This window comes from Anolis sagrei, chromosome X, assembly GCF_037176765.1.
Source record: "Anolis sagrei isolate rAnoSag1 chromosome X, rAnoSag1.mat, whole genome shotgun sequence".
Classification (NCBI taxonomy): domain Eukaryota; kingdom Metazoa; phylum Chordata; class Lepidosauria; order Squamata; family Dactyloidae; genus Anolis; species Anolis sagrei.
This window is the reverse complement of record NC_090034.1, coordinates 96,377,187-96,389,392: the sequence shown is the minus strand read 5'-3', so window position 1 is coordinate 96,389,392 and position 12,206 is coordinate 96,377,187. Positions and strand designations below refer to the sequence as shown.

At 46.6% G+C, this 12,206-nt stretch overlaps 1 protein-coding gene across 1 annotated transcript in view; it reads left to right on the top strand.

Annotated features, from left to right (window-relative positions):
* LOC137094902 (spectrin beta chain, non-erythrocytic 4-like) overlaps positions 1 to 12,206 on the top strand; it is a 109,899-nt gene that overhangs the window by 50,952 nt on the left and 46,741 nt on the right. Inside the window, exons 19-20 of the mRNA XM_067460854.1 lie at positions 11 to 101; positions 7,975 to 8,187. Coding sequence (XP_067316955.1) covers positions 11 to 101; positions 7,975 to 8,187 — 304 coding nt within the window. The remainder of the gene's footprint in view (positions 1 to 10; positions 102 to 7,974; positions 8,188 to 12,206) is intronic.

Below are 12,206 nucleotides of genomic sequence, written 5' to 3'. Positions count from 1 at the left end.
TTTTTTTTAGGAGTGAAAGAAATGTGCACCGGGCCCAAGCCTGGATGCAGCACCTCTGCGACCACTTGGAGCTGCAGCGCTTTTTGCAGAACTGCCATGAGGTAGGTTGCAACTTCCACTGCCAATGGGAATTGGGGAGGATTGTTGTAGGTTTTTCAGGCTATATGGCCATGTTCTAGAGCAGTGGTTCTCAACCTGTGGGTCCCCAGGTGTTTTGGCCTACAACTCCCAGAAATCCCAGCCAGTTTACTGTTAGGATTGAAGGCCAAAACATCTGGGGACCCACAAGTTGAGAACCACTGCTCTAGAGGCATTATCTCCTGACGTTTCACCTGCATTTATGGCAAGCATCTTCAGAGGTAGTGAGGTCTGTTGGAACTAGGAAAACTGGTTTATATATCTGTGGAATGACCAGGGTGAGACAAAGAACTCTTGTCTGCTGGAGCTAGGTGTGAATGTTTCAACTGACCACCTTGATTAGCATGTAATGGCCTGGCAGTTGTTTGGTGTGGCTTGTTGGTGCCTGGGGCAATCTTTTGTTGAGAGGTGATTAGATGTCCCTGATTGTTTCCCCTCTGTTGTTTTGCTGTTGTAATTTTAGAGTTTTTTAATACTGGTAGCCAGATTTTGTTCATTTTCATGGTTTCCTCCTTTCTGTTGAAATTGTCCACATACTTGTGGATTTCAGTGGCTTCACTGTGTAGCCTGACATGGTGGTTGTGAGAGTGGTCCAGCATTTCTGTGTTTTCAAATAATATGGTGTGTCCAGGTTGGTTCATCAGGTGCTCTGCTATGGCTGACTTCTCTGGTTGAAGTAGTCTGCAGTGCCTTTCATGTTCCTTGATTCAGAGGGGAAACAATCAGGGACATCTAATCACCTCTCAACAAAAGATTGCCCCAGGCACCAACAAGCCACACCAAACAACTGCCAGGCCATCAAATGCTAATCGAGGTGATCAGTTGAAACATTCACACCTAGCTCCAGCAGACAAGAGTTCTTTGTCCCACCCTGGTCATTCCACAGATATATAAACCCATTTTCTTAGTTCCAACAGATCTCACTACCTCTGAGGATGCTTGCCATAGTTGCAGGCAAAAAGTCAGGAGAGAATGCCTCTGGAACATGGCCATATAGCCCAAAAAACCTACAACAACCCAGTGATTCCGGCTATGAAAGCCTTTGACAATAAATTGGGGAGGAATTTATCAGCACTTTGGCTATCTGTCTTCTAAAATACATAGACTAACTGGGACATATTGGTAGCAGGGGATTAAGGTACAGTACAGTCTCGCTTATCCGACCTTTGCTCATCCAACGTTCTGTATTATCCAACGCAGTCTGCCTCCTGCCCGTATCCGCAGCTGTTTCAATACATTGCGATGTTTTGGTGCTAAATTCGTAAATAGAATAATTACTACATAACGTTACCATGTATTGAAATGCTTTTTCCTGTCAATTTGTTGTAAAACATGGTGTTTTGGTGCTTAATTTGTAAAATCATAACGATGTTTAATGGGCTTTTCCTTAATCTCTCCTTATTATCCGTCATTTTTACTTATCCAACGTTCTCCTGGCCCATTTATGTTGGATAAGAGAGACTCTACTGTATGTTCAGATGGGACTTATACAAACATGCCTTACTGTTTATACTGCTTATATTGCTGTTTTATTATATTGTTGTTAAATTGTATATTCATGTTTTGATGTGGGCGCCATGGGTGCCAATTTGTTAGCCATCTTGAGATAGGATGGGATACAAAAACCCTAAATAAAAATAATAATAAATATATTATTATTATTATTATTATTATTATTTTACTGACAGAAAAACACAGTATGACACTGTAAACAAGATATATATGCTGGATTTTGTATCACAATTCACAAGTCGAACACTTCCCAAGCGTTCAGGACTGTGTGAGATTATTATTATTATTATTATTATTATTATTATTATTATTTTACTGACAGAAAAACACAGTATGACACTGTAAACAAGATATATATGCTGGATTTTGTATCACAATTCACAAGTCGAACACTTCCCAAGCGTTCAGGACTGTGTGATATTATTATTATTATTATTATTATTATTATTATTATTATTATTATTTGAAACATAACAAGATTAGCACACAGCAAACAAGATCAATCTGCTGGCTGTTGTATTGGATCTTACACCGGACACTTCCAAAGTGTCTAGGATTGTGTGATGTATCGGTGAATAATGCATGCAGATCTGAGTATGGTGGCCTTTTAATTTTGTCAGTGCTGACTGTGTTTAAGTGCAGGCCAGTATCTTTGGGCACTGCACCCAGTGTGCCGATCATCACTGGGACCACCTTTACTGGCTGTGCCAGTCTTTATTATTATTATTATTATTATTACTACTACTACTACTACTATTACTACTACTATTATTTTTATTTAAAACACAACAAGGTTAATACACAGCAAACAAGATCATTTGGCTGGCTATTGTATTGGATTCACACATCATACACTTCCTAAGTGTCTAGAACTGTGATATATTGGTGAATAATGAGTGCAGATCTGAGTAGGGCGGTCTTTTGGAGCTGGCAGCTGGTAATTTTGTCAGCGTCGATTGTGTTTAAGTGCAGGCCAAGGTCTTTAGGCACTGCACCCAGTGTGCTGATCACCACTGGGACCACCTTTACTGGCTTGTGTCAGACTCTTTTGTATTATTATTTGAAACACAATAAGATTAGTACACAGCAAATAAGATCACTATGCTGGCTGTTGTTTTGGATCACACACCGGACACTTCCCAAGGACCTAGGACTATGTGATGTATCGGCCAATAATGAGTGCAGATTTGAGTAGGGTTGCCTTTTGCAACTGACAGATGGTAATTTTGTCAGCGCCAATTATGTTTAAGTGCAGGCCAAGGTCTTTAGGCACTGCGCCTAGTGTGCCAATCACCACTGGGACCACTTTTACTGGCTTGTGCCAGAGTCTTTTATATTATTTGAAACACACCAAGATTAGCACACACAAATAAGATCACTATGCTGGCTGTTGTATTGGATCGCACGCCGGACACTTCCGAAGCATCTAAGACTGTGTGATGTTTCAGCGAATAATGAGTGCAGATTTGAGCAGGGTTGCCTTTTGCAACTGACAGATGGTAATTTTGTCAGCGCCAATTATGTTTAAGTGCAGGCCAAGGTCTTTAGGCACTACGCCTAGTGTGCCAATCACCACTGGGACCACCTTTACTGGCTTGTACCAGAGTCTTTTATATTATTTGAAACACACCAAGATTAGCACACACAAATAAGATCACTATGCTGGCTGTTGTATTGGATCACACGCCGGACACTTCCGAAGCATCTAGGACTGTGTGATGTATCAGCGAATAATGAGTGCAGATCCGAGTAAGGTGGCCTTTTGCAGTTGACAGATGGTAATTTTGTCAATGCTGATTGTTTTTAAGTGCAGGCCAAGGTCTTTAGGCACTGTATCCAGAGTGCCGATCACCACTGGGACCACCTTTACTAGCTTGTGCCAGAGTCTTAGTAGTTATTATCCTTATCATTATCATTATTTCATGAGGAACAAGCATGCAGCTCCTCTTCGTAATCTACAGTAACATAATCCAGGGAAAGCTCCACCGCTCAGCTCTGCTGAATGGATACATCTGATCTGACTTAGAGGTATTTGTGAATGTCGGAAGAAGGATGAAGGACCCAAGGGGCCTCGGTCCTGTGGACATCAAAAAGATGCCCTCCTCCCATGCCACTCTCGGGAATGAATGCAGCTTCCTTTCCTCCAGTGATTCTCCTTGAATTTGCATTTTTGGCCCCACCCAGGAAGACATTTTCCATTTCTCCATAATTAGGGTAGCATGTATGTTTCCAGGCTGTTCCTCGGTTATGCTAATGAACCCTTTTGATGGGCACATGTGTGCCAGTTTTTTTTCCCCCCACATCCCACAGTTTTTCTAGCACATCCATCTTCCTGTTTTATGGTGCATGTGGATTGCAATGGTTGCAGTAATCCCCATTTGGGACCGGAATATGGCTCAATGCCCCTGCATTGCAAAGAAAGGGGGCTCCTGAAAACAGGATGAGGGGCACTCTTGGCTTTAAGGGGATGGTAGGCAGCCAAGAGAGGCCTGGATAGGGCACAATATGTGAAGTGTCTGAGCAGCTAGAGTTGGGGATGCAAAAAAGACAGTTGTTATGGGCCCCAGTGTCCATAATGGGGTACTACTTTAATTCTGCCCACTGAAAAGGGGAACAACAATGGGTGCAAGTTGCATCCCTATATTTTCCATTCTTCCTATCCTTGCTAGTGCTCCCTCTGTTCCAGGCATGGGCAAACTTCGGCCCTCTGGGTGTTTTGGACTTCAGCTCCCACAATTCGTAACAGCCTTAGGAAGCAGGAAAGCACTCTGCAGATGCTCATAGGCACTCCCTCCACTGGCTCTTACTGAGAACAAACACTTAGGAAGAAAGAAGGTGCTCTGCAGATGCTCAAAGGCACACACTCCATTGGTTGATACTGAAAAAAGACACTTACGAAGCAGGAGGTCACTCTGCAGAGGCTCAGAGGCACTCTTTCCACTGTCTCTTACTGGGAAAGGACACTTATGAAGAAGGAAGGCGCTCTACAGATGCTCAGAGTCACTCTCTCCACTGGCTCTTATTGGGAAATGACACTTCGTAAGCAGAAAGTCACTCTGCAGAGGCTCAGAGGCACTCTCTTCCTGTCTCTTACTGGGAAAGGACACTTAGGAAGAAGGAAGGCGCTCTACAGATGCTCAGAGGTACCCCTCCACTGGCTGTTACTGAGAAAGGACACTTAGGAAGCAGGAGGTCACTCTGCAGAGGCTCAGAGGCACTCTTTCCACTGTCTCTTATTGGGAAATGACACTTCGTAAGCAGAAAGTCACTCTGCAAAGGCTCAGAGGCACTCTCTCCCTGTCTCTTACTGGGAAAGGACACTTAGGAAGCAGGAAGGCACTCTGCAGATGATCAGAGACTCTCCCTCCACTGGCTCTTATTGAGAAAAGACACTTAGGAAGCAGGAAGGTGCTCTGCAGATGCTCAGAGGCACTCCCTCCACTTTCTCCTATTGAGAAAGGACAGTTAGGAAGCAGGAAGTCACTCTGCAGAGGCTCAGAGGCACTCTCTCCACTGTCTCTTATTGGGAAATGACACTTCGTAAGCAGAAAGTCACTCTGCAAAGGCTCAGAGGCACTCTCTCCCTGTCTCTTACTGGGAAAGGACACTTAGGAAGCAGGAAGTCACTCTGCAGATGCTCAGAGGCACTCCCTCCACTGGCTCTTTCTGAGAAAGGACACTTAGGAAGCAGGAAGGTGCTCTGCAGAGGCTCAGAAGGATCTTCTCCACTGCCTGTTATTGAGACACTTTCAGTGCCTCTCAGCATCTGAGCTCTGAAAAGGAAATGGCCTAGGCTGTTAGGAATTGTGGGAGTCGAAGTTCAAAACACCTGGAAGGCCAAAGTTTGCCCATGCCTGATCTACACTATTGAATGAATGCATTTTGACACTCATTTAACTGCAATGTCCCAATGCTGTAGAATCCTGGAAACTATAGTTTAGTGAGGAGCCACCACTCGCTGGCAAAGACAGCCAAGGACCTTGTAAAACTACAGCTCCCGGGATTCCATAGCATTGAGCCATGGCAGTGAAAATGGTGTCAATACCCCTCCCCCCAATTCTCCAATAGATATGAAAACATTGGTTCACAAAATCAAAGGTGGTTGAGAGCATTGCAATGCAGACAGAACCTTGACATCCTTGCATACACTTAAACAGCACCACTTCAATTTGCAAAAAAGCAAAACAATCTGCAGGAAGGGGATTGGGCGATGCTGGGTCTGGAAAGCTGGTGCCATCTTAATAATTCCAAAATAGGGAGCTTCCTTCCTTCCTCCCCTCCATCTTTCTCTCTTTCATTCCTTCTCTCTTTCCTTCCCTCTTTCACTTTTTTATTTCCTTCTCTCCTTCCTTCCTTCTCTACCTTTCTTTCTTTCCTTCATTCCCTCCCTCTTTCTCTCTTTTGTTCCTTCTCTCCTTCCTTCCTTCCTTCCTTCCTTTACTTTTTTATTTCTGTCTCTCCTTCCTTCCTTCTCTACTTTTCTTTTTTTCTTACGTTCCTTCCCTCCCTCTTTCTCTTTCGTTCCTTCTCTCCTTCCTGCCCTCTTTCACTTTTTTATTTCCTTCTCTCCTTCCTTCCTTCTCTACCCTTCTTTCTTTCCTTCCCTCCTTCTTTCCCCCCCTCTCTCTCCTTCCTTCCCCATTTCTGTGTGTGTTTTGTGTGTGCATATATGTGGTTTTGTGCTTGTGTTGTAATGTATTTTTGTTTTGTTTTTTGGCTTCTTAAGTCCAGTCTGCTGTGTTTTTCAGTGTTTTTATGAGTGATGGTCACTCGTTGGCCTGATCGGTGTCTTGTGTCCAAATTTGGTGCCAATTCGTCCAGTGGTTTTTGAGTTATGTCAATCCCACAAACAAACATTACATTTTTATTTATATAGATATCGTACTATACCACTATACTGTACTATTATTAGTAATATTACATGTAATATAAAATATATACTTCTTATGTTGTATTATTATTAGTATTATATTGTATTACATTATGATATTATTATCAATATTATATGTGTATAATTTGGGTCACAGTTTCACCTGGAAAGGGGCAAGATACTCCACTTTGGCAGGAAAAACAAAATGCAAAGATACAGAATGGGTGACGCCTGGCTCGAGAGCAGTACGTGTGAAAAAGATCTTGGAGTCCTCGTGGACAACAAGTTAAACATGAGCCAACAATGTGATGTGGCGGCAAAAAAAGCCAATGGGATTTTGGCCTGCATCCAGAGGAGCATAGTGTCTAGATCTAAGGAAGTCATGCTACCCCTCTATTCTGCTTTGGTTAGACCACACCTGGAATATTGTGTCCAATTCTGGGCACCACAATTCAAGAGAGATATTGACAAGCTGGAATGTGTCCAGAGGAGGGCAACTAAAATGATCAAGGGTCTGGAGAACAAGCCCTATGAGGAGTGGTTAAGGAGCCGGGCATGTTTAGCCTGAAGAAGAGAAGGCTGAGAGGAGATATGATAGCCATGTATAAATATGTGAAAGGGAGGAGGGAGCAAGCTTGTTTTCTGCTTCCTTGGAGACTAGGACGCGGAGCAATGGCTTCAAACTACAAGAAAGGAGATTCCACCTGAACATGAGGAAGAACTTCCTGACTGTGAGAGCCGTTCAGCAGTGGAACTCTCTGCCCCGGAGCGTGGTGGAGGCTCCTTCTTTGGAAGCTTTTAAGCAGAGGCTGGATGGCCATCTGTCAGGGATGATTGGAATGCAATATTCCTGCTTCTTGGCAGGGGGTTGGACTGGATGGCCCATGAGGTCTCTTCCAACTCTTTGATTCTATGATTCTATGTGTATAATTTGGGTCTCCTGGTTCTCACAGTTTCACCTGGAAAGGGGGAGCAATGTGTGCCTTCCTTTCCTGATGGAGAGCCCAGAGCAGAGCAGAGGGACATAATTTTGTGTCCCTAAATAGGGCACTATTTTGGTCTCCCCCTCCTAAACATCCCCCCTGAGAGCCATATGGGCTTCCCCGTCCTCATGGAGAGGTCAGCTGAGGTGAGGCCGACACGTGAGAGCCTGTATTGGAAGGGGGGGGGCACCAAGGCGCCTTTGAAACCCCCTCCTTGCCGTCTGTTGACGCGCCGCTTGGGGAAAAGGAGCGAGAGCGCCTCCCCCTCTTTTTCCCCTCCTCAGTGGTTTCGCCCGCTGCCGCAGCAGCCAGTGAAGGAGCAGAGCGGAGCGAACCAAAGCACCTCTTCCGTCTGGGGGGGAGTTGTTGTTGTTGCTCTTTGCTGCGGGAGACGCGGGGTTCTAGAGGAAAGGGCTGACGCGCGTCTTCTTCTTCTTCCTCCTCTTCCCAATCCGTCCCTGCTCGCTGAAGCTCGATGGCTGGGTGGCCGAGAAGGAGGCTCTGATGGCCGGCGAGGGCTCTTCTTGGAAGCAGCAGCATCCGCAGCAGCACCCGCAGCAGGAGCAGCATCCGCAGCATCCGCAGCAGCCGCCTTTGCAGCGGGCTCCCAAGCGATGGCTCCGGCACCGCGCCTTCATGGCTGAACTGGCCCAGAACAAGGAGTGGCTGCGCAAGATTGAGAAGGTGAGGGACATTCAGCACCTGGGACAGCGGAGGGAGGGCGGGGGGACTGATGCGTGTCTCCTCTCCCCGTGTCACCCTTTGCACGTGTGAGTGCTCCCTTGGGTCTGCGTGCAACTGCGTGTTTACCTCTTTGCACTCTCATGGTTCGGCTCCAGGTCTCTTTGGAAGCCCAATGGCACTCGGGAATTGTGATGACACGTGTCACCCTGTGCACGTGTAAATGTGCCCTTGTGTCTGACTGTATCTGCGTGTTTACCTCTTTGCACCCTCATGGTTCAGCTCCAGGTCTCTTTGGAAGCCCAATGACACCCGAAAATTATGATGACACGTGTCTCACCCTTTGCACGTGTGAATGCTCCCCTGGGTCTGCGTGCAACTGCGTGTTTACCTCTTTGCACTCTCATGGTTCGGCTCCAGGTCTCTTTGGAAGCCCAATGGCACCCGAAAATTATGATGACACGTGTCTCACCCTTTGCACGTGTGAATGCTCCCCTGGGTCTGCGTGCAACTGCGTGTTTACCTCTTTGCACCCTCATGGTTCGGCTCCAGGTCTCTTTGGAAGCCCAATGGCACTCGGGAATTGTGATGACACGTGTCACCCTGTGCACATGTAAATGTGCCCTTGGGTCTGCATGTATCTGCGAGTTTACCTCTTTGCACCTTAATGGTTCTGCTCCAGGTCTCTTTGGAAGTCCAATGGCACACAAAAATTGTAATGACATGCATCTCACCCTTTGCACGTGTGAATGCTCCCCTGGGTCTGTGTGTTTACCTCTTTGCACCCTAATGGTTCTGCTCCAGGCCTCTTTGGAAGCCCAATGGCACCCAAGAATTGTAATGACACATGTCTCACCCTTTAAACATGTGAACGCTCCCCTGGGTTTGCGTGTATCTGTGTGTTTACCCCTTTTACACCTTAATGGTTCTGCTCCAGGCCTCTTTAGAAGCCCAATGGCACCAAAAATTGTAATGACACGTGTCTCACCCTTTAAACATGTGAACACTCCCCTGGGTTTGTGTGTATCTGAGTGTTTACCTCCTTTGCACCTTAATGGTTCTGCTCCAGGCTTCTTTGGAAGTCCAATAGTACCCAAGAATTGTAATGACACGTGTCTCAACCTTTAAACGTGTGAATGCTCCCCTGGGTTTGCACGTATCTGCATATTTACCCCTTTTACACCTTAATGGTTCTGCTCCAGGTCTCTTTGGAAGCCCAATGACACCTGAAAATTATAATGACATGTGTCTCACCCTTTGCACATGTGAACGTTCCTCTGGATCTGCGTGTATCTTCCTGGTTACCTCTTTGCACCCTAATGGTTCTGCTCAAGGCCTCTTCAGAAGCCCAATGACACCCAAAAATTATGACATGTGTCACCCTTTGCATGTGTGAATGCACCCTTGGGTCTGCGTGTTTACCTCTTTGCACCCTGATGGTTCTGCTCCAGGTCTCTTTGGAAGCTTCCTCTTGGGGCCCAATAACAATGTGTGAATGCACCCTTGGGTCTGCGTGTTTACCTCTTCGCACCCTGATAGTTCTGCTCCAGGTCTCTTTGGAAGCTTCCTCTTGGGGCCCAATAACAATGTGTGAATGCACCCTTGGGTCTGCGTGTTTACCTCTTCGCACCCTGATAGTTCTGCTCCAGGTCTCTTTGGAAGCTTCCTCTTGGGGCCCAATAACAATGTGTGAATGCACCCTTGGGTCTGCGTGTTTACCTCTTCGCACCCTGATAGTTCTGCTCCAGGTCTCTTTGGAAGCTTCCTCTTGGGGCCCAATAACAATGTGTGAATGCACCCTTGGGTCTGCGTGTTTACCTCTTCGCACCCTGATAGTTCTGCTCCAGGTCTCTTTGGAAGCTTCCTCTTGGGGCCCAATAACAATGTGTGAATGCACCCTTGGGTCTGCGTGTTTACCTCTTCGCACCCTGATAGTTCTGCTCCAGGTCTCTTTGGAAGCTTCCTCTTGGGGCCCAATAACAATGTGTGAATGCACCCTTGGGTCTGCGTGTTTACCTCTTCGCACCCTGATAGTTCTGCTCCAGGTCTCTTTGGAAGCTTCCTCTTGGGGCCCAATAACAATGTGTGAATGCACCCTTGGGTCTGCGTGTTTACCTCTTCGCACCCTGATGGTTCTGCTCCAGGTCTCTTTGGAAGCTTCCTCTTGGGGCCCAATAACAATGTGTGAATGCACCCTTGGGTCTGCGTGTTTACCTCTTTGCACCCTGATAGTTCTGCTCCAGGTCTCTTTGGAAGTTTCCCTTTGGGGCCCAATGACACCCAATAATTATAATGACATGATTGCTCTCCCGTGTCCCCCTTTGCTTGTGCGAATGCTCCCTTGGGGCTCCATGTATCTGCGTGTTTACCTCTTTTACACCCTAATGGTTCTGCTTCAGGCCTCTTTGGAAGCCCAATGGTACCCAAGAATTGTGATGACACATGTCACCCTTTGCACATATGAATTTGCCCTTAAGTCGGTGTGTATCTACATGTTTACCTCTTTGCACCCTAATGGTTCTGCTCCAGACCTCTTCGGAAGCCCAATAACACCCAAAAATTATGACATGTGTCAACCTTTGCATGTGTGAATGCACCCTTGGGTTTGCGTGTTTACCTCTTTGCACCCTGATGGTTCTGCTCCAGGTCTCTTTGAAAGTTTCTGCTTGGGGCCCAGTGACACCTGATAATTATAGTGACACGATTCCTCTCCTGTGTCACCCTTTGCACGTGTGAATGCTCCCTTGGGTCTTTGTGTATCTGCATGTTTACCTCTTTTACACCCTAATGGTTCTGCCCCAGGCCTCTTTGGAAGCCCAATGGCACCCAAGAATTGTGATGACACGAGTCACCCCTTGTACATGTAAATGCGCCCTTGGGTCTGCATGTATCTGCGTGTTTACCTCTTTGCATCCTTGTGGCTCAGCTCCAAGTCTCTTTGGAAGCCCAGTGACACCCAAAAATTATGACACGTGTCACCCTTTGCACATGGGAATGCGCCCTTGGGTCTGCGCGTATCTGCGTGTTTCCCTCTTTGCACCCTCATGGTTCTGCTCCAGGTCTCCTTGGAAGCCCAATGACGCCCGAGAATTATAGTAACATGATTCCTCTCCCATGTCACCCTTTCCACGTGTGAACACTCCCTTGGGCCTGCGTGTAGCTGCATGTTTGCATCCTAATGGTTCTGTTCCAGGTCCCTTTGGAAGCTCCCCCTGGCCCAATGACACCCAAGAACTGTAATGACACGATTCCTCTCCCGTGTCATGCTTTGCATATGTGAATGCCCTCTTGGATCTGCGAGTATCATCGTGTTTACCTCTTTGCACCCTCGTGGTTCTGCTCGAGGTTTCTTTGGACCCGAGAACTGTAATGACACGTGTCACCCTTTGCATGTGTGGATGCGCCCTAGGGCCTGCATGTATCTGCGTGTATTTACCTCTTTACACCCTAATGGTTCTGCTCCAGGTCTATTTGGAAGCCCAATGATACCCGAGAATTATAATGACACAATTCCTTTCCTGTGTCACCCTTTGCTCGTGTCAGTGCTCCCTTGGGTCTGTGTGCATCTGCTTGTTTGCATCTGAATGGTTCTACTCCAGGTCTCTTTGGAAGCTTCCCCTTGGGGGTCAAATGACACCCAAGAACTTTAATGGCACGATTTGTCTCCCGTGTCCCCCTTTGCATGTGTGAATGCTCTCTTGGGTCTGCGCATGTCTGCGTGTTTACTCTTTCCACCCTAGTGGTTCTGTTCCAGGTCTCATTGGAAGCCCAATGGCACCCAAGAATTGTAATGGTTGTGCTCCAGGCCTCTTTGGAAGCCTATTGGCACCTGAGAATTGTAATGACATGTGTACCCCTTTGACCGTGTGAATGCTCCTTAGGTCTGTGTGTATCTGTGTGTTTGCCTCTTTGCACCCTAATGGTTCTGCTCCAGGCCTCTTTGGAAGCCCAATGACACCCGAGAATTAGAATGACACGATTCCGTTTTAGCTGCCATGACAACATGTTATAGAATCGTGAGA